This window comes from Ixodes scapularis, unplaced genomic scaffold (genome assembly GCF_016920785.2).
Source record: "Ixodes scapularis isolate PalLabHiFi unplaced genomic scaffold, ASM1692078v2 PGA_scaffold9__187_contigs__length_104089568, whole genome shotgun sequence".
NCBI classification, from domain to species: domain Eukaryota; kingdom Metazoa; phylum Arthropoda; class Arachnida; order Ixodida; family Ixodidae; genus Ixodes; species Ixodes scapularis.
This window is the reverse complement of record NW_024609884.1, coordinates 84241840-84264526: the sequence shown is the minus strand read 5'-3', so window position 1 is coordinate 84264526 and position 22687 is coordinate 84241840. Positions and strand designations below refer to the sequence as shown.

General features: G+C 45.9%; 1 protein-coding gene and 1 non-coding gene across 3 annotated transcripts in view; both read left to right on the top strand.

Annotated features, from left to right (window-relative positions):
- The window catches only part of LOC8042889 (armadillo repeat-containing protein 8), a 40775-nt gene extending 22651 nt beyond the window's left edge, over window positions 1–18124 (top strand). The window contains exons 9-16 of one of the 2 annotated variants that reach the window (XM_029991641.3): window positions 1917–2141; window positions 3677–3772; window positions 7697–7948; window positions 13309–13551; window positions 14997–15188; window positions 15254–15326; window positions 17718–17811; window positions 17867–18124. In XM_029991641.3, the coding sequence (XP_029847501.1) occupies window positions 1917–2141; window positions 3677–3772; window positions 7697–7948; window positions 13309–13551; window positions 14997–15188; window positions 15254–15326; window positions 17718–17811; window positions 17867–17897 (1206 nt within the window). In that variant the 3' untranslated portion in view covers window positions 17898–18124. Of the gene's footprint in view, window positions 1–1916; window positions 2157–3676; window positions 3773–7696; window positions 7949–13308; window positions 13552–14996; window positions 15189–15253; window positions 15327–17717; window positions 17812–17866 lie in introns of both variants that reach the window. The other variant, XM_029991640.3, reaches the window with a different exon arrangement.
- Trnay-aua lies at window positions 10379–10460 on the top strand. Its single transcript has one exon. It is a non-coding gene; the product is annotated as a tRNA-Tyr (tRNA).
- Window positions 18125–22687: the final 4563 nt, after the last annotated feature.

Here is a 22687-nt window from a genome sequence, read left to right as displayed (position 1 = left end):
TTTTTGGAAGAATGGCGTTTTCGGCTGGCAACCCGGGGGAGTTTTATTTTCTAGGCTAGGTGGTGCTAGAGCACTATAGAGCTATATAGTGCTCTAGGTGGTGCAAGCAGGTGCAAGCTGCCGCCCGATATAAAGGGTAGAGCCGTTATTATAGCCATCACAATCCAATTCAGGTTTCCGGCCCAGTGGCATTATTGCGCATTATTGTTTTGTTGCGACCGTTTTGATATGCGGCGTTGTGGCTGTTCATTTCTGCATCGCCACTACTAAGTCCTCTTAAAGAGGAGCCAACGTGAGTAGTTTTTTTTTCTGCATGCGCGTTTTAAGTTACAGACCCCATAGTAGAAATTTGCTCGGACGCTCGTTCACCGGCAGACCAGCGGCATCAATACCGAACGTGGTACTCTTTTCGATCGCGTGGTCGTTGCTTGATTTCCTTGTTGCGAATTGTTGCGTGTTCCTTTTCATGTCAAATGCCGTAAACGATTGGTCACCCCATGGTTGTCATACTGTCGCACTGCGTGCGAACTCAGAATAGAGCTTACAAACATGTTTAATAAATCGCTATAGTTTCGGACTTTCGGCAGCCGTAATATATATATATAATAATAAGGACATGGCACAGAACTGCTCTATGTTCATGCTGCTCCAAAATGTTTAGTTTTCCTGATACCAAGGTGCTCCAAAACGAGCTTTTCCCTGCTCTAAAAGGGGAGTTTATGTGATACGAATTGCTCCAAAATTGGGTTTTTCTTGCTCTAAAAATTGCTCCAAAACCTAAAATGGCTGGACCGCCACTGAATATGGTGAAAGGAGGAAAGTCTCATCCGGGTCCGGTCATCCCCGTCCGGCTCTGCCCCCGTCCCCCTCCAGCATCTGGCGGCTGTTCGCGGTAGCAGATAGAGCTGACGGTTTTGTGGACCTAGGATAGATGTGGCCACTAAAACTCCATATAATAAAAGTTTTTCGATGATACCAGGTTTCTGACGCCAAGACTTATAGAAAAATTATACCTTTTATCGAGCAGGTATTCGCACAACTTCCTAACTTTCTACAAGCCCCCCATTGACTTCATGCCGCGTGGTTCTCATGGCCGCCACTCGCGGCTGCTGGTCGGGGAATATTCTAATTTTTGCCTCGCAATTACGTGGCGGAATCTCAACATTTTGAAGGAAGGAGGTGTGTTTTCTGTTCTTTGTGACAAGATAAACAATGTCAAAAGTAGAAGGTGCCAATTCTTTCAACGTTAAAATCGTTGCACAGCTCTTTTAACCAGTATGAGTATGTCGTGCACTCGCTCTGGGAGTGCCCTATTTTGTGTAGCAAATTTCTAATTTATTAGTAAGGTCCGAGTAGAGAACCTTGCTACGCATATGATGTAGCACTCATGTAATTGCAGTTGCAGCCGTGCAACTGACTACTGCCCAACCAGTCTTCGTGTCCTAGCATCGGTTAACTTTTGGCACACCTGTAGCACATAATGAGAAGGGTGAACGCAGCCTTCCTTATTGAAAAATAATCAATGACGCATTATCTTTAATCGGCTTAGAAAAGCACCTAAGCAGCTCTCGACGTTCCAATAAGGCAGCAACGCTGGCGAGGAAAAGGCAGAAGGTGCGTCGTCAAAATTGGTTGTGGCTACTTGCGTCGACCACTCGCAACACACTGCTCTCTTCGCGTAGCAATAAGACGTATCTCTTATTTTGCATAGGTTGCCAGATGCCACCTTCGTTAAGGTGGGGAAACACGCAAATACGCCCATTTCCATGTCCTAACACGCGTGGAGGCCGACTGCCAGTCGGAATTCTCCGCCCATATTGTCTCATGCGGTCATCGGAAGTAGCGAGAGGAAAATTGAGGAAAAGTGAAACCACCAATGAGGCTTGGGTCTTGGAACGAGGCCTTTTGGGGTGCAGGCGCTGCCGACGCTGGTGCGCCTGTGCAAGAAGGAGCAGAGCGCGGAGGAGCGGGGCGAAGCGGCCGAGACACTGGCCTACCTGGTGGAGGTGGACACGGAGCTGCAGCGTATTGCCAGCATCAGTGACCACCTGATCCCCACGCTGGCCGAGCTGCTCAAGTACCAGCCCCCGTCTGCCGTGGTGCTCTACAAGGGCTCTGTGCCGGCCGTCGCCATGAAGAAGGCACGGCCCGCTGTGGCAAGCCACTTTCGAAACTGCCTGTCCCCCCGACCGTCAGCAGGGCACCGGACGTGCGGGCGTCCTTGCATCCCGCTCGGCTGCCGGGAGACCTTTTGTTTTCTTGGGCCATGTTTTCTCTCACCTTTGGTCAACAACCTAAAGAAACTAGGAACTAGCACATATTTGTCTCTTTGAATGCCAACCCATTCCATAATAAATACCAAAAATAAAAAAAAAAAAAAATAAAAAAAAAAAACTTTAGTTAAGGTTATTTTTTTGGGAGCAATTACTAAACTGTGCAGAAACTTGCGCATGCGACAAAAGTGGATCTGCACAATTGGGCGAGAGAGCAATGGGTAGGGTACTCGTGTGCAGGACTGGTGCATTGTGGCACATTGTTTTTACATTCTACATTGAAAGATTAAAGGGAACTTTTGAAGGCCGTTTCCAAACTACCAGTTAAAATTCTTGTGCCTTTTCCTATGTTTCTTGCTTTTTCTCGTTTTTCCTTTTTTCTTTTACTTGTCTTTATTTTGCTGCATGGTCCCTCTCCATTCTATAATATATTTTAGTTCTGAGTCAGCGTGTTTATGTTCTCTGTTCGTTCCTCGTGTCCCGTCCTCTTGTGCACTCTTTTTCATTGTATGTCGCATTGGTCAGTAACATTTGTAACCGTGAAGTGAGGGTGCGAGCAGCTGGGAGACTGACATGGGGTTTCTATCGTGGTCATTTTATGCAACGGGAATTTTCTCGAAGAAAGTTAGAGCTTTGTAATGTATTTTTGTAGATGGAGCAGGCACTTTAAAGCTGGAAGAAATGCTGGATATGGAGGCGAGCTTGTGGAGCATATAAGAGCCACGATACTTTTGACCCACCCTTGAACCATGGTCTCCTTATGTTAAAAGGCAAATAGCCCAAAATGGGCACTATACTTGGAAGTATTGAGCTATTGCAGACTACTTGGGGATAAGCTTCTTCAAACTACTGGTTAAACATTCTACCCCGCGAATTAGAACTGTAGTTGTATCATTTCTTCGACGTGGTTCACTAGCTGACATTTCTTTGAAAGCAGCTAGTACCAGTCTCCAATGTGGGTTGAAACACCCTGCAGAAACTCTTCTCTTAGTTTCAGTGTAAGAGTTGTACAGGAAGCTCCTGCACCTCGCAAGCGAGAAGGTGGAAACTCTGAGCCTATTCCTGAATCGCGTCGTTGATTTCCTGCACAGCCTTTAGTCTACTCTCTGTGCTTCACTTGGAGCTATATAGGAGCAAGACGTGCACTTTTTCTCTATCCATTCCCTGAAATTCTGGTCACATTTGGATCAAAGATATGATCGTACTGTTACCAGAACCGGGCCAAATCCTTCTGTTTTGCATGCTAGGATGTTTTTTTTTTGCAATTATATGTTTTTCTGGGGTTACATAACACACTTTTGAAGTATTTGAGACAGTAGAAACAGCCTGGACTTTGGGGTTGTCATTGGTGAGGTAGAGGTGTGCCCAGATAGCCGACTTGTCCCTCTGCCCCTCTCTGGCAGCTGGAGCACGAGCTGAAGGTGATGCAGGAGTTGAAGCAGGCGGCCTTCAAGGCCTTCGGGGCCCTGGGTGCCAACGACGAAGACATCCGCAAGCGGGTGAGCTCCGACGAAATTTTGATAGTTGCCGATTGGTTCAACGCATTAATAGAGACACATCTGAACTAGAAACCCAAATTACAAGTCGCAACAATTTTTTTGCAATTCTATGGAATTTTTAAATTTGGTCCGAGAGGCTCTACTGGCCACAGTGAAAATGTGACGTCACGTGTTGTAATATAGGGCAGTACAGCTTGTTATCAATGGGTTACAAGGAGTTTGATGGCATGAAATGAATGCTTGGTAGAAAGAGCGCAAGCACCCCATGACTATAGCAGTCAGTCCCGTGACTTTAGCGGCCACTTTCCCGCGGGCGCCAACTAGAAATTTGTTTTGCGCTGTAAATATAGCTCTAAAAGTTTTTTTTTATTAGTAAATTTGTTTTCTGACATTTTTTTCCATCAGAACTAGGCAGTATTGCAATACGAATGTATCGCGGTAGTATTTTACGGATACTTTCGAGTACCTGTATCTCTGTATCGTGATACATTTGAAAAATATATTTGTTTCTCAGGAGTGAAGTACATTTACAATGTATCGCTTCTCTCGCGATACTTTGACAGACTTGGGTATCTAGTTACATTTGTTGCCGTTTTTACGATAAATTTATAAGATAAAGACGTGTTTGATGCAAGTTTCTTCAGAATTCATAACATGAACCCGCACTATATCAAAATCCATCACAATCACCAACATAAAGAAAACCTGTGGTTTAAAGAATAATAAAATCAGCTCCTCTCACAAAACCCTGGACTCTCTCCAATTTAGCCCAGCAAAAGCTGGAAAGTAGTTGAGTGGAAAAAAGGTATATGGCTCTGTTGTCGAATCTTCTCACACTATGGGCGACTGAGAAGCATAGAAGACGACAGTTTGAGATGCGCCCAAGCAGCAAAGCAGGGTTCATTTCGTGCAAACGCCTTTTGTCAAGCATGGCACACAGTTTTTACCAAGCAGCAACTATGTGTTTCACCAAGTGTGACATGTTTTTTTTTTTTTTGCGGCATTAGTGTGATGTAAGGGGAAGTGCATAAAATGATACAAAAAGAGGAGTAGAGGCATAAATTGCCATTTTCATTCGCAACGAACTACGCCCTCCCCACGTAGCACCGTTTGGGAAAAAATGTATTTCTACAACTATCTGTACTTGTATTCCGGAATACTTTTTGAATGTTTTTTCAGAAGTATCGGGTATATCCCATTGCATAAAAGACAAATGTATCTTAGTATTTGTATTTTGGGCCTTAAAATACATGTATCAGTATTTGTATTCCCGAATACTTTTTTGGAGTATCTCTGCCCAGACCTGTTTTCCAGCCAGGCTGTTTAAAAAAAAATAGTTTTCCTTTGCATATGTCCTTTATCCCTTTGACTACTAATAATGAGTGTCACTCATTATTACAAACCATAAAGCCCGACTATGAGTGTGACTCGCGTTTTGGTTTCTGTGCTTGTTTAGTGCGCTTTCTGGCAGATGGCGAAACCAGCCCTGTTGCTTCATTTACCTTGGGTTGTTTGCTCATTCGTTGTGCTGTTTGACAGAGAGAGAACACTCCATTTAGCCAAGGAGAAAAAGGCGATCACTTGTGAGTGTTCACGCTAAAACAGCATGGCTTTGGTGCGGAGCTCCGATTTCGTTGACGAAGGGATACAAAACCTTTTTTTTTATAGGGGGTTAATGCTCATGCATATCTGACAATGAATCCTTTGGCCTTTCTGATTTTTAGGAATCAGACGGTAGTTTGATGGGCAGTGACAGGAGTAATGAAAATGATGCGAATCCTGCAAGCATTCTATCAACTTTGGCATCTGCACGTCAGTGGGACTCGGACAACATGTCCTGATTTAGAGCAATATACGACACCTGGAAGTCGAGGAAATGTTTTTGTCCTATTTCAAATGAAAATTGCCCATTTAAAATAAAATTTTGCTGCACATTCCTTGAAGAAAATATGAGTAGGCAAGGAGTTGGAGAGGTGCTCTTGAGTCTTTCTCATACCCTAATATATTCAGTGACCGCTCGCTTTGGGAATACACAATCTTACTGTGTTCAGTACTTTTTCAGATAGCTGGATAAATTCCCAGTCGGATCGCATTTATGCTTTCCGACTGGGACGCATAAAGGTGGGTGGGTGGGGCAAATGTATCGCAACCACGGCTTATCGACGTTCTTCTGACGATAGCCGAGTGAGGGTCCCTGGATGTCCCTGGTTTGGAAATGTTCAGTTTTGCTAGATATCGAGCTTTCCCCGGAGACACACCGGAAACTGGAGCGCCAGAGGCACGCTGTCGGTGGTGGAGGGGAGTCAGTCAGACCGGGCAAGGAGCCTACTGGTAGAGCTAGAGTCATTCATGCTCGCCTCGAACACTTGCCAGGGGTTCAGGAAGGCTTCCAACCAACTTTTTGAGTGTTCGAGACACTGCGTCAACTGTGGGCACCTACGCGAGTTTCGCCAGAAATGCGTCGAAAGCTGTCGACGTGTGCAAGACCAGTGCAAAGACGCTGCTTCGTGAAGACTGCTAGCTAAAGGTCTGTTCACACGATGCATCTTTTAGGCGCGCAACAGTTTCACGACACTCAAGTTTCGCGAAATGTGATCGTTCACACGTACCGCTTTATGTGCAACAACAACACACACCAATGCACTGTTTTGAGTGAGCTCCGAATCAAATCGCTATTTATCTGGGGACCTGCTTTGCGCATTTTATGCAGTCAATTCACTTTAATTTCTTTTTTTTTTCACATACTGCACTACTTGGAGCGATCTCGCGTGTGCACTAAGCCGATTGAGGCGGCAACCTGTACGTGCAGGACATGTGCCGGCGCCGAGCCCGTACGCAGCCAATTCATTGCCAAAGCTCCTATCAATGCACATGGTATTCATAGAAACCATGTGCATTGATAGCACATGGTTTCTATCTGGTTACTTCTCGGCGCCCATGTCTGCCCCGAGTTTACTATGCCAACTGTTTCAGAGAGCGCACACGGTTTCACGTTCGCTTGTAAACAAAGCAAACTTGGTTTCAGTTTACACGATGGTCTTTTATCCAGCGGTATCGTCGCGACAACAACGCTATGGGCACTATTCTAATCTCGCCAACTCCCGCTAATTGTCTTCGTCCATCGCTGATTTTTTTCCGATATGCTACTCACTTTTCCTTCAGTGGTGCTTGACGTGCTTGCGGAAGCGCCGGCACTATCCATCGTTCGTGGTTTCGGTTTTTTTCGGATTTGGCTCCGCTACAACATTGGCAGTGAAGTGGTCTTCTCAAACAGCTCACTCCCCCCTCAAAGGCCACGTGAGAGCATTTCTGAGCGGCCATTGGCAGCGCCCTCAGAGTGATTGACAGGACTCAGCAAAGTTTCAGCAAAAGCTCGCTCCAGAAGCGAGGTGTGCGCGCAACTTTTTTTAGATGCGCGCTTCCTTTTCGGACTTATTCAGACGATGCAACCATTTCGCGAAACTACATTTCGCGACACTAGATGCGCGAGAAAAATGCATTGTGTGAACGGGCCTTAACAATGGGAGTAAGCTGATGTCAAGAGTGAAAATGGAGGACTCGCAGAGTCGTCGATTGCAGAAACCTCTATTGACAGTCTGGAAATGCTTTCTGTACAAATGCACAAACGACGGGTGTTTGAATGCCTAGAAATAAATCTTCAAAAATGATCGACAAGTTTTAGCCACTACATTTGGTTTCTCGGGAGGTTTTCCTTTCCCCCTGCCACAATTAATTGAAAGATTGCTACGGATGAACTTACTGGGGTAGAAAACGACAAAGTTCAAAGACCAGAGACGTCTGAGGACCTTGGTGACGGGCGTCACTCCAAATTGTGCTTCATTCTCGCGTCTCTCGTGAAGGGGATGGGGAGGATTGGAATTGCGGGGTGGCGCCCCGCTCGTACTAGGGAGCGCATGGTTTCAGATAATCGAGACGGACTCGCTGATGGAGCACGTGGTGTCGAGCCTGTCGGACACCAACGGTCGGGTGCGGCTGGCGGCGGTGCGATGCCTGCACAGCCTGTCGCGGTCGGTGCAGCAGCTGCGCACCACCTTCCAAGACCACGCCGTGTGGCGCCCCCTCATGTGCCTGCTGCACAACGCTCCGGATGACATCCTTCTTGTGGCCTCGTCGACGCTCTGCAACCTGCTGCTTGAGTTCTCGCCCAGCAAAGAGGTGAGCTGCCCGCGTGCCTCTGGCAGCATGGGCGTGCCCAAGCCGTGACAGCGAATTGAAGGCGAGTGTTCAGCTCTCAGTGCGGAGTGAATTTGAGTGACCGAAAGGCGAAGGGCACTTGAATAGACAGAACAGATTCGCAAAACGAAAAGGAAGGATGGTGAACACGCGACACCTTAGGCGGGCACCCTTTGCTAGCATCGCTCGAGACAGGGCGTCCGCCCGAAGCATTGCGTTGCAGCGTCCGTCTCTTTCGTTATGCTTTGTTTTGTGAATTTAAATGCAGTGATGTCTCTTTAATATGGACACCTCTGTTCCCCAAGATAATCATCCATAATGCGAGTTGACCATAATAATGAGACAAAATTTAATGTATTTTCACAGTCTGTCCCCGGAAATGGTGTCCATATAGTGGCAGGATATCCCTACTGACGAGGTCCATATTAACAAGACATGACTGTACTAATCACGCAATCTGAATAATGATACTACTCGCGTAATTTAAATAGACATGTGCAAATAGTGGATTTTCAGTTCGAAGAAAATTTGAAATGAATAGGGGTTTGGGCATAATATCCTCGAATCGAATAGTTTCTCTGGGCCTTTCACTATTAAACGAAAACCCAGCTGAACTCGTGAAGGTTGTTCCCAAGCTTCCATGTGTCAATTTCTAAGCTAGTGTGTTAATTTTAATCGAACTACACTTATGGACTGTAATCTCAAGAAACCCAATGCCTACATTTGGATGGCAAATAAATGACGCATTTGACATAAACATAAACCTATAAACATGCCCAGCTACAACTAATCGAAGGAATTTGTAAATCTTGCTTTATGCAAATACCCTTTCTTCAATCTCAAATTTGAAAAAAAAAATCGCGAACGATTAACGCAGGTTGTCAGGGCCTCTCTACCTAACATATACTTTTGCATGTGAGCCACAGTATAATTATATAAATTTTACTATAGTGTAAATATCAATGCTTACAAAGCTTCCGCTTTTCTTTTTTTTCTAAATACACCAGGCGCGCACATGCACCATCCTACTTTGAAAGTGTGCTTTTCTCCTAGTCGCGCAACTGCAATATTTGTATTTTTCGAAGTGTTGATCGCGGTGGAATAGCCCCGTTGAGCGCGCTTTTATCTGAGCACCGATGCACTGCAGAGAAGCAACACCCATGGAAGTGAGCTCCGTGGGTGTTGCTTCTCCACAGCGCACCACTGTTCGGTAAGAAGTGCACTCAACGGGGCCAACTTGCTGCTATCAACACTTAGAAAAATATGAATATCTCAGTTCACCTCGAAGCAAATATTGAATAGCATATCATTCAAAACTACTATTAAAAAATCCAAGAATTCACACAATCCTAGTTTTTAATACTCTGTGCAAATAGAATAGAATGTGATAATTGTGTCAACTACTATTGATAATGTTACAAGAAGTAAACGGGAGGGTGTTTTCCTATCTGACCATACAATGATGGTCCGGGTCATATTTTTTATATTTATGTAAAAAATATATGTGAAAGCCATGTTCTTGGCCTTTCACATATATTTTCATATATGTGAAAGCGTTCATATATATCTATTCAGATATATATGAACGCTGTAGCTAATTTTCTTCTGGAGATATGAAATTACAAAACTCGAGGTGTAGGTATTGCCAAAATTTCACTATGGTACTTTGCACAGCCATCAATCTCACACCAAAGCATGCATGTACAACAATAAAAAATTTAAAAAACTGCAATGCACATCAAGTAAACATGATTTAGAGACGCATTTACTAATTATTTACCAACAAACTACTTTATATAAAATGGCACAAAATGTATAAAAATGAGCATCTTTAAATGCATTTTACAAATATATAAAAAAGATATGCTTAGTCATTATTGTAATTATGCTAATAATGCAGAAATGCAGCAGATTTCTCTAAATATGGCAAAATTACACATGAATTTTTTAAAAACTCAATTTTTTATTTCTTTTAAGCTTCTCTTAATCATCTGCAGCTTCTTGAACTAACTTGTGATGGCAAAATATTGAGTAGCATATGACCTCCAAAAAGGAAAATGACAGCATCTTCACGTGGTGAATGATGTTGATTGGGGCGAAGCTCTGGTGGTGTTTGTATGCGTAGACGCTGAGCCGCAGCATGCCGAGCCCTTAGTTCGTTTTCATCCATGTCAGAAAGAGAATGCGTGGTATGGAACATGGTTTTATACGCATTTGAGCATTTGACCGCAGCGCCCTCTCGTCTGTAAACATTGAGCCAATGCATGTAAAGTTTATTGCGATTATATACACATCTGACCGCAGCGCCCTCTCCTGTATAGACATTGAGCGGCTACATGCAATGTTTCATCCATGACAGAAACCCCAGCTCTTGAGTTACTGCCACATCTCAGAGCCCCCCCTACTCGTCCCGCAGTCGTGGCCAAGTGGTTAAGGCGATGGACTATAAATCCATCGGGGTCTCCCCACGCAGATTCGAATCCTGTCAACTGCGCAAACATTTCTTTTTTTCTCTCTCTTTTTTTTTGCCCTACACGAGCACGTGAGCTCACGAGCACGAGCAAGATCGATGTGAGCACGGACGCCAGACGGACAAGGCTAGACCCTAAGGAGCTTCGCCCCTAAAAACAATAAACCTCCACTCAAATTGAGCTAGCTTGTCTTCGTTATGGGGGCTTTGCCACACTACATTGGCTCCAAAGAGGCATTTTTTAGAACTGACAAAGGCTGTACAGCAGTGCTGCTCTATCATAGGGTGTAGGAAGTCATGCTGTCCCTAAGCTAGCTTTATATTTGTATTTCATTGCGTTGCCACCTACCCCTCCTTCAAAACACGTCCAAACGGAGTGTTTTTTTGGAGTGCCGTTTAATGCTGTGCATACCTTATATCTAGGGTTCCGTGTTTCCGAGGTTTATTTTTCTTTGAATTTGGGGGAACTTTTTTTTTGGGGGGGGTGTAGGTGTATAAAACATGGAGAGCCGCGCCGCGTGTCGGTCTATAAGGTGGCTCCCTATAGACCAGGGGTCTCAAACATGCGGCACGCAGGCTGCCTGCGGCTCGCAACTCTTTGGGACACGGCCCGCAAACATCCCGCGGCTGCAAGCCCGCGTTCCGATGCCTCGAATGCTACATGCACCATAAATAATAGTTTTATATCGTCGATTCATTTCCGCTCAAAAAGGTACTCTTCTCATCATGTTCACACACTTTGCACTTTTTTTTTTTTTTTTTGTACTGAGTATTGTTTTGTCTAAATATTTGCTTCTCAGCCCTTTCTTATGTAAATCAACCGAAACGGCAATAGCAGTACTAGTCGACAATTGCGAGCTCTTTGCTCAAGAAGGCACCTCGGCTGCACAAACTCTCGCTCATCCGGAGCAACTGCCAAAGATAGAGCAATGAGATCAGATTTATAGCTGCCGGACAATACCTTTAAAATACAAGTATTTTTAGAGCGCAGCTCTTAGGCGCCCGTTCACGGGTTGAGCGGTGTCGCTGTCGTTGGCGGCGTAACCGCGCTAAATTTAGTGGGAAAATTGATGTCACGTGACCTTAACAGCAATTCAATTCCCCGCTAAATTTAGTGGGAAAATTGACGTCACGTGACCTTAACAGCAATTCAATTCCCCGCTAAATTTAGCAGGAAAATTGAAGTCACGTGACGTGAACACTAATTCAGTTTCCCTGCTAAATTTAGCGGGGAAAATTACTTCACATGATTTGGTCCCATGTCACCTATGAAAAAATTCAGTTTCTCCTCTAGATTTAGTGGGAAAATTGACGTCACGTGACCTCAACAGCAATTCAATGACCCGCTAAATTTAGCGGGAAAATTGACGTCACGTGACGTGAACACCAATTCAGTTTCCCTGCTAAATTTAGCGGGGAAAATTACTTCACATGATTTGGTCCCATGTCACCTATGAAAAAATTCAGTTTCTCCTCTAGATTTAGTGGGAAAATTGACGTCACGTGACCTCAACAGCAATTCAATGCCCCGCTAAATTTAGCGGGAAAATTGACGCCCTGTGACGTCAACACCAATTCAGTTACCCGGCTAAATTTAGCAGGTAACTGATTTGTATCGATTTGTGAAGTTTGTTTAGTTTTCGTCTACATACCATTGACTCAAAACATACTCCTTTTACAACAGACCAAAATCTTAGTCAAAATCAAGGTCTGTTATAACGAGCTTAGGCTGCAAATGTCCTATCATCGTCATGTAAAAACATGCTATCGTCTTTCGATACGTCATCCGGTCATTTCTCAGGGTGAAGTAATGGCAGCTATAAGACCGATAGAAAGAAGTGCCTTATAAGTTGTGTTTAATAGTTTGTCAGCGAGAGTAAAACAACTACTCTATGGCCACTTGACTTTATTTAATATTTGCCACCATTAAAAAATAAACAAGAAACACATGCATTTTTGATGGGTGACACTCAGTTGGTCGAACAATGCTTTATTGAACGCCGGCTTTTCATCGAAAGACACGTTAGCGAATGGTCGGCCGCTGCAAAGTGGCATTTGCAGGTGGGCCAAGTGGGTTAACGGTTAACATTTTTCTAATGAGCCACCACAAACTGCCGCTGCGAAGCGGCATGGCGGGGGGGGGGGGTTAACATGCGCTTTCGTTATTCGCTAAAACAGATTCGCTCAAATGGCGCTGTTCGGTAAAACTTTGTTCATTTATGTGATATGGACCCATTTTGATTATTCTTGGGCCAATGCATACTAGTAGTTAAAAAAAACTGTGTAGGGGAATGAAAGGGCATCATAGAAGATTGTTAAAAAGTACTTGTGCTTTACTTTGCAAGTACATTGTATTTAGTATAGTATTGTACTTCAAGTACATTGCGCCCAGTGTATTTAATACTTCAAGTACATAATGTCTGACTTACTTTGTACTTTAGTTCTTTTTTTTTTTTTTTAATGTTGTTTACCCAACACTAACTCTACCAAGGCTAATGTGAAGTGCTATCCCTCGACGATGGTGGTGATGTTATTCTCGTACCACAGTGCGCTTGATTTTCCAAATCGAGCTGGCCACTTGAGTCTTCTGCGCTTGAGTATCCACAAAGCTGTTCCTGTTGTCAGCTTGGACTGCAGTGGAAAAGCGCAGGCTGTGCATAAATGAGAAAACTGCCAAGTGTTCTTCGGAACAAACTAATGAACCAAATTCGATGGCAAGAGCACAGGCAATCATGTATTGATTGGCCAGGCAGTCGAGACTGAAAAGGGCTGTACAGTGCAAAAGGACGTCTCGTCCTCGCCGAGTCACAGGCGAACCCTCGGCGCCTTCCTCGAGTGGCGTCTCCCCTGACAAGTCGGAGTTCCCTCGCAGCCCATCTTGGAGTGCGGAGCGGTGGAGCTGCTGTGCGGGCTGACGCGTCGAGACGAGCCGGCACTGCGCCTCAACGGCTGCTGGGCCCTGATGAACATGGCCTTCCAGGCAGACCAGAAGATCAAGGCCCAGATTCTGTCGACCCTGGGCACGGACCAAGTGTTCCGGCTGCTCTCGGACCCGGACGTGAGCGTACTCATGAAGACCCTGGGCCTGCTGCGAAATCTGCTCTCCATCAAGCAGGTGGGCTACCGTCGCCCCACTCCGCTGTATGATGCTGGGCAAAGTCTGAGGGAACTGTCAATCGGACCGACGGAGACCCACCGGTCCTCCTGAGGGGGGCACACTTCGCTACACACACTGCCCGCCATGAGAATGGCCTCGAGAACAGGCAGAGAAACATCCGGGTGGCTCATAAAGTCCCGTTCACACACTTGCGTTCACTTACGACTGAGCTCTTGCGATCCTGACGACAAGAGAACACGCTGGTGCCTTCTATGAGCTGACCCTGAAAGTACATTTCACTAGAGCCAAGATTTTGCAGCATTAGCGAGATCGAATGTATATGCTACCTATGAGGAATGGCAGTTTATAACATTGACAAAATTTTTCAAACCAGTAGTGAAAAAATGACGAGTGAAAAAAATAAAACATTTGGGAAAATGCCTTCCACGGCTTTTTGGTAGATGGCGCAAGTCTGTTCTCTCATTGTGAGAGGTCCCAACAGGTTTCAAGGCACTCACGGTCATAAGCGGTCCCAAGTGTGTGAAACAGCCGTAACCTGCTGATGATTTCAGAAGTATTAATATTGTGCTAGTGTTTTTGTTCCTTTTATCGCATCCTTTGTCATTGCACATCATCACTTGCATTTTTACGTCCAGGTGCCTCCCAAAGCCAATAGCGGAGTCCATTGTCACCGACTGCATGCCAGTGGCGAGTTTCCATCATACTTATGTTACATGGTTTTCTACAGTGTGTATATTGTCAGTCTTGGAAGACAATAGGTACCTTCTACCGGGTCTGCCCATAAAAAGGTTTAGGGGCTTTCTGCAGCGCGTAAGGGAACCGTGCATCATGGAGCACCGAGGCTTCACTGGAAGGCGACCTCACTAGTGAAGGCAAGATGCAGAAATTTCGGCCGAGTACATTAGTTGAACCAAGTTACGAGCCACTTCCTGACGTTTTTAAACTGCGCAGCAGCGTCCTCCACCGGTAGCTGCTGCAAAAGTTTATGTTGCTGTTCGTAGGTGATACTGCAGCGGTGTTGTCGAATCGTTGACTACGTGTACACGAATGCAGCCATCGAGAATCGAGATGAGACAACTATGATTGAATAGAAGAGGGGCGCTGGGTACGTGCAATTGGTCCCCTCTCGATTCGCTGTGCTGCAGCCACATCCGCGAGAACATAGCCGTCGAGTTGGACAACACCACAGCACAGCCAATATTTGGGGCTGCTCTCCTAGCGCAAGCATGCTTCCAGTAACGGACTCCGGATCTTACCGTGCAACTTTTTGTCTTGGACATTGTTCTCAACTCTCGCTGTGGCTTTTAGCAGACCAGGACCTTTAGAAGCATTATTTCTACGAGGAAAAAGACTCTCAAAGCAGACGTTGCCAGTGCCGGCTTTGCGAGATGCCAGAGCTGGAGAGGAGGGTCGTGGCTAAGCAATGCGTGCGGCTGTTGCAGCACATCGACCACATCATGGAGAGCCACGGCACCCAGATAATGCAGGCAGTGATCCTGATCCTGGAGGGGGACCACAGTGCCGACGTGAAGGAGCAGGCACTGTGTATTCTGGCCAACATTGCTGACGGGGACACTGCCAAGGCCTTCATCATGTCCAACGAGGACGTGCTGAAGAAGCTCACCACCTACATTGTGAGTGGTCAGGGCCAGGCTGAGCCAGTGTTCGAGCCAGGGCCCAAGCCTCACCTCTCTCGCAGGCCCACTCCAACGTCAAGCTCCAGATAGCTGCCACCTTCTGCATCTCCAACCTGGTCTGGAACGAGGAGGAAGGTGGGCATTATGCGCATCTCAAGCTTTTACGGCTGGTGTCTGGGAGAGGATTGTGTGGTTTCGCCTAAGCTCAAGACGTTGACGCCACCCGAGCTTTCTACTGAAGGGTGACCCATTGCACCATTGCACGATCAAGTGACGCTCAAATACTTGCCAGTCGAGCCTATACTCACTGTCCTGGCAGACAATCTACATGCATGACAGTCCCATTCGCATTTGGTATGTGAAACATGTTGAAATGTTAACTGTTACCAATGGGCCCAATTTACAACCCTACCTGTGTAGTATGTTCCTTGTGTGCAATTTCCAGGTAAGCCTCTAGGCCTACCTTGAAAGGAGAAATTTGTGTGGCTTTCCGATACTGAAGTATCAACGAGCCTAGAGCCTCATTCGATTCACCTCCTGCACTTGACTACACTCGGTGTACGCTGCCCGATTAGCCTATCTTTAAAGCACTCTGTGGAAGTATGCTGCCCTGTACTTCTCTGCACCACGCTACACTTAGTTGCACCGCTGTAGGCCTGGGCACGTAAATCGAATGAGCCCAGTGCATACAGCAGCTTTAAATGCCAATGCATAAAGACTGTGCAGACGTTTCTGGACGCACATCAGGAGCAGCAGTGGTGGCATTCATTTTGGTTTTTGCAACCGAAAGTCTAGAAACCAGTACTTTTAATATGCTAATAACTTTTTAAAAGAAAGTTGGGTGTTCACAGGATACAGTCGGACCCATTTATAACGAACAGCAGGAAATGCTATGATCAGTTCGATATAGCAAAAAACATTTACAACAAACTTCCAAGATGATTTCGTTGTAAGGCGAGAGCTTCTCTTTCTTTCTCATCACTTCACTTCCGCCTTGTAACAACGTGCTGGAAAGTGTTTTTCTTTTTTTTTTTTGCATGCATGCATGCAGAGTAGTTTTTTTTAGCTTATCTCCACCTCTGAATCGCTTCTCTTCGTGGGCAAACGCTTTGGGATAAAAAGTTTTTTTTGTCTGTGTGTGTGTGTGCAGAGTGTATTTTTTTTAGCTTTCTCCCCTTCTGAATCGCTTCTGTATGCTCAATTTTGTTTGCAACTTGAGCTTCTGGAATTTTCTTTCTTTTGTACTTTTTTTTGGGGGGGAAGGGACAGGCCAGAAGACAATTGTTTGCGCGTTTTTGGAAGCCTTCCCGGGGGGAAAACGTTTGTTATAGCCAATATGTTGTTCGTTGTAAAACATACTTTTTACATGCATTTTTATTTAAATGTTCCACGAGTTTGATATCGACAATAATTCGCTGTACGTGGGTTCATTCTAAATGGGTTTCACTGTATACATTGAATTAATTGCTTTTTTACATTTTTTTATTTCTGAGGGGTTTCTGTTACTAAAGTCATTTGCATACAAAATGATGAACCTGGGGCTCATTTGATAGGTCATTGTTCAGGCTTTCAGATGATGTATTGATTATGATGTAATTCCAAAACAAGGATAGCTATGGTAATTAGATTTGCCATATTATTGTCACGAGTGACAAGTTGGAATTTTTTTACAAAAATGTAACGCAAAATTTGATTTCCTGACATATTACTGTGGACAAAGTATTTCAGTCTGTAGGCGTTCCCAAAACCACAACTAGGGAAGAGACAAAGACAATAAGTAATTCTTTTTGCCAGCTAATGACATTTCCCATCAAAGAATGTAGTAGTACTTAATTTTAAAAAATCGGAGTTGGAAGAACAGGCAGAATCGGAGATCACAACTCATAAGCATTCCTTATGAGTTGTGAATGCGAAAGCATGCAAGCCGCTCGTCCGCTCCCTTTTTCGTCTGCTGCATACTTTTCGTCGCCGGTCGGCGCGTGTGCTCCCCTGGTGACCTTGGACGCTCCGCGCTGATGGACACGCAGCGCCATGGGGTGAACGGTCGTGGAAACTGACGAGCGCAGCATCCAATGGGAGCCCCGTCGACGCGCGCCAGCCAATGGAACCGAAGGAAACTATCTGCCGTTTTCGCGCTTCAGACTGATGACGTCAGCTCGCTCCATGAGACAGTTAATGCTTTCACATTAAAAGGATTTGGAAGTTAAGAAGCTAAAGTCACCAGCTAGCTTGTCACTCTCTTAGAGACGAATGAACGTCAAGCGAACGGCAAACTCCACTCGTTTTCTCCTCGAAGGCAGGACGACACTCGTAAATTCGTAGAGTTGGTGGGGTGAGTCGCAACGTGTCACAGGCGCGTGCTGGGGCTGTAAATGCCGGTCCAGCCGTCGGCACATTCCGTTTCTTTCCATTTTGGCTCGAAATTTGAGGCTCTCGGATGAGGGAAAAGGTCAAAAAAGGTTGTTTGGCGACGGCGGCCACGGTTTGGCGGCCACGGGCTGCAAAGGAACGCCACTGTGTGTGCAGGTGCCCGCGAACGGCAAGCCAAGCTGCGAGAGCTCGGAGTGCAGAAGCTGCTGCAGTCGCTGCTCATCACAAGCGACACAACACTTTTCGACAAGTGGGTGCTCCCGTGTGCCAGAGTGGCAGACGCTCACGGAGCTCTTCTGTTGCAGGGTCAAGACGGCGCTGCAGCAGTTCTCTTGATCTTCAGACAGCACTGCAGCGACCGAGTGCAGTGCACAGTGACGCCGGGCTGGCAGCCCCCCGGTGGGGCGTGCGGTCGGCCAGCGGCACCGGGCGGCCACTGGGGACGGGGGGGAGCCTTCGGAGGCACGCCGCTTGCTCCCGTCCCCGCCGCTTTTGCTCGTGCCTCCCTAGACCTAGAGACCCCCTTGTCGTTCGGGAGAGGCAATAAACTGAGCGAACCTCAAGTCGTCTTTGCCTTCTGTTACCTCAGACATTTCTGTTTGAGTGGACGTCGAACGAGCACACTTGTCGCCGGGACAGATTTGAGAGCAGAGGCAACATTTTGGCCCCCCACTTGCGCTTCCTCGTGTGCGAGAACCGTAGCCCGAGGCGACCGCAGCCAGAGTAACGGATTCTACGGCTGACCGAATGGGCAGAAACGCACACTTCTCTCAAAGGATGTTTTTTTTTTGTTTTTTTTTTAATATATTAAATACTTGTTTTTCTAAAAAAGGCTGAAAGCTATAGAATTGTGGTCTGTACGAGCGAGTTATACGGCCAGGTAGACATCATGTTTGAGAGAAAATGCACTAATAAATGAAAATTCAAAATTACTTTTTCAATTAGACATTTTAGGGCACATGTTTATTTAGAAGAAATGGAGGCAGTCAATGTTGAAAGCCAGCCCAGTTTTTTAGAAATCCTGGATCGAGTATGCAGTTTAAGTTATTCATTGTCAAATTTTGTTCTCGAAACTTCTGGATACCGATACTTGCGATGCAAGCCGAAAGGACAACCCTCGTTTGTTGCCGAAGGGTCACGTGTTAATGAGAAAATGTGTGTCACTTTTGCGTCCCAGCACCCCGGAGCTGATTGCAGTCGTTGTCCTGTGACTGGCGAAGACCTTAGAGGCCGTGACAAGTTGCTTTGCATTGCTGCGCGATATCACTGAAAAACGTTTTAATCATGTTTGGGAGTCAGCTTAAAAAAACAACCTGAACATAAACTACTTAACAAAAAATTTAGAGCCCTTCCACGCAGTGAAGAGAGAAGTCCAGCGAAGCTGGCGCTCTAAAGAGCGCGCGGCATTGCGGAATGTCTGGGGGGTGAGAGACATTTTATAGCGCGGCTACGCCAAGCACGGTGCAGGCTCAAGTGCGTCACACAGGTGGTCACCGAAGAGCGCACGGCATTGCGCAAAGCCAGGGGGGAGAGAGAAGCTGCACGTGGCGAGGAGTGTAAACGACTCGGAAAAGAGGCGGCGGCGGAGAGAATTGTTTGCTTGTCGCCGGAACAATCTGTCAAAACTTAACCAGGCCAGCACAGCCATAGTCTTGGCTAGGACGTCCAAGCAAGCGAAGGAGCAAGAAAAAGAGCGACCGATGAGCAAAAAAAAAAAAGAGAAAAGTAGGGCGACGTCACGATGACGTCAAATATGTTAACCCATTCTGGCCACTAGCACGGGTACAGCCATTAACATCCATGCTCCCTCGGGGTGCTTTTTCTGCGCTCAAGCGCAAGGTTCTAGTTTCCGCCGCCTCAAAACATGGCGTTACAACCGCCGTCTCTACTTCTGCTAGGCCGCCCCTATTTGCCCCTACATGGCGCAAGTTGTACTGTTGCGTCCTAGGCAGCCGGTTCGTCGCCGCTTGCTTTGCGCCCCCCCCTTTTCTATGCCTTGTCTCTGGGCCAAAGATGTAATGCGATACCATTTGGGATCCTTTTGCCCGAGGCTAACTGAACCCCTACATCATGTTCACCGAACACCCCTCTTGCTTGCAGCCATTGTGCTTGCATCACCTCCAGATCATGCTGCAGCGCCTGCTCTCTGCACCCACTGGTTTATGCTGACACCACCTGGTCTGTTGAAAAAAGGACATACCGTATTTATTTGAATATAAGGCGAGGTTTTTTTCCAAAATCCGTAGTCTCATTCATACCCCGCCTTATATTCGAAGCTCAGTATAGCAATACGATTTGTTTTTCTTTTTCTTGGGTCCTTCAACTGCCCCCTGGCCTTATAATCGTGACCGCCTTATATTCGAATAAATACGGTACTCAAATGCATTGCAGCAGTGGTCAGTATATGACTACTGTTCTTTTACAACTTATATGCTTGATTTACCTTGACCCTATGGGTAAAGACATGGGATGTGTTCTTTCGTGGGATATGTGGTTGACATTAGACTTATTCCTTTTTTTTTCTTTCATTTGGTTGCATCGAAATTTTTATTTTTCGACGACACCCAATTATCCGATATGATCGGGATGAGGATGATTTGTCACATGTGCACGAGTGGGAGGTCGACTGGTAACGGGATGATTCGTCGCATAGGAACATTCGTCATGGGTTGACTCATCCATCAGACAGTTGGTCGCATCAAGAAGCAAAGGATATAATTTACAAACCATAATTTTCAGCAAATTGCTATTTTCCCTGACGATCGTGCAGTTAGAACAATAGGACAGGATGCTTTAATAAGAACTAATGTAATATGCATGTAAATTTAAGTACTGCCGGAGGGTGTGCATACCATAATATCCCGAAAGATAGCCCACCTAAAATCGAAAACATTGGGTCAAATTAAGGAGTGGGCTAACCTTCGGTGTGTAATAAAGAAGTCTTAAAAAATGCTATTTTAAGACCATGTGTCCCTGCCAAACTTGTCGCGGCGGTGCAATAAAGCAAAGATGACTGTACTTCCCAGTCAGCAACGTTCCCTTGTATGCCGCCAAGCGAAAGACAGCAAATCCACTCGCAAGACGTTGGTGCGGTGCAAGCGTAGTCAATCTTTCCCTCCCTGGAATCGTAAAAGCAACTGGACACAACCTAAATCAATCGCAAACTTTCCCACAGCGAGTTTGGCGTCGCTCCGAGTTATTATCATGCAACAACCAGTCAACCACTTTGCAGCTTTGCCCCATCATGAACATACAAAATGATGTGCATGCGTGCGACAAATTGCGGAGGCCATGGTCGGTTCATGTAGACGACTTGAAAGTGAAGGGCGTCGCAACGAGTGCAGGAGTCCAATTGTCTCGATTCCCCTTGCATCCAAGTTTTACGCAGCATTCAACAGGGGACACCGATAGTATGGTGGGTCACACGGTACGGCATTCGCACATTGATTGTGATAGTACCTCCTGTTGTATGTACATGAAAACCCGTCGTGAAGCAGCATCGCTCCACCCCTCTCCGTCGCGATCGCCTCCATCTTTGGAATGAAGTTGCAGTTCGAAAAAATGTTGTTCTCAAGTTTCTGGCCTACTGCAACATTCCGTTTGGGATTGAACCCTGGGCTACATACAATGTTTGCTTCAGTTTCTACACACTCGATCAACCATGCTGACCCAAACAGAACACACAAGTTTTTTAGGGGAAAAGCCATTATGCGATGGGTTGCCCGCATGACGAATCATCCTATGACCAATGTTCCGCTGTAACAAACGGGCCTATTGCTAGTCCTTAACGAATCCCCATGTGACGAATGGACCGTATCCAGGGGCGGAACTCATGAAATGTACTTGGGAGCAGCCACTGGAGCAGCTGAAACAGCTGTTTTGGAGCAGGTTGGAAGCGGCTCAGATCAGTTTTCATTGCACTTCAGCTTGTGTCTTAAACGAGCAAGAGAGCTATTTCAATTATGCTTAGCAGCACAGATGAACATGAGTGGTTAGGAACCTAGGTAGATGGGATGACAGTGTAACAGATGAGAAAACCTGAAACGTTACGAGTCTTAATGAAAACCAAAAAGCAAGTACCATGTTTCTGAAGATAGTGTCCTTGATATTTTCTGAATGGCTTTCAGCTGCTCAAAATGCAAACCAGCACTGCTTATAGCACAACCCACATGTGCTCGACATAATAATTATATGTGCCAACCACATGACGTGCGTAAGCAACGGACGTGCAGTTGCACGGAGGAACAGGGCAACAAAGTTCGAGTTTATCCTATTGTACAACTCAATATCGAAGCAGCGGACTACGATTAACGGAGTTATCGTGTTCGAAGCTATAAGCCGGAGCAAGGTTAAAGTACGCCGAGCAGATCTACCGCTCGTGTGAGAGCTGCTGGCCAGCAAGGTTTCGGATCGGACTGCATTTCAGTTCTATCAAATCGCGATTTATCTTGCAGGAATGCGGTTCCAACTTCTAACGATGAAGTACTAAAAGGAATCTTTTGCTAATGTGTTGTCAACTGGCCGATGTCCGGAATCCGGGCCGCAGAGCCTCGGGCATTTGACGCTTAACGACTCGACCTCACCTTAGCCGACTTGCTTAACCGCTTATAGTTGAAGAATAGCAATCCAGTCGCAGGTGGCGTAGCGCTTGGAATCCAACCCTCGAGTTTTTTCACACGCTTCCGACTTTGGACACAGGGAAAATAAACAGAACAAAGGATTGCAAGGCCGACAAACAAAGACCGACCAAGCTAAACCTGCTCATTGTTGCCAATAGAGTTGATAAAAACCGAAACCAAGACAAAATAAAAAAAAAAATCTTGGCGCGAAGTATTGGCTGTGTCGCAGTTTCCACAAAATGGCACAGGATGGCGCAGCCGTTCCACCCCTGGTATCCCATATGGTCATGATAGCTACAAAACTTCCTGTACACGCTTTTCTTATCCTCTAGGTGACATCAAATTCCGCGATATGGTCCCTACTCACACACTTCCTAACCTTGAGATAGCAAAGTAATCTCGGTTTCCAAGTCTCCCCTTGGCACACAATAAAGAAAAAAAAAGTCCCCCTGGCACGGTAGTAGTGTCAGGCTCACGGGGTCCTGGGTTCAATTCTCATTGGATGAC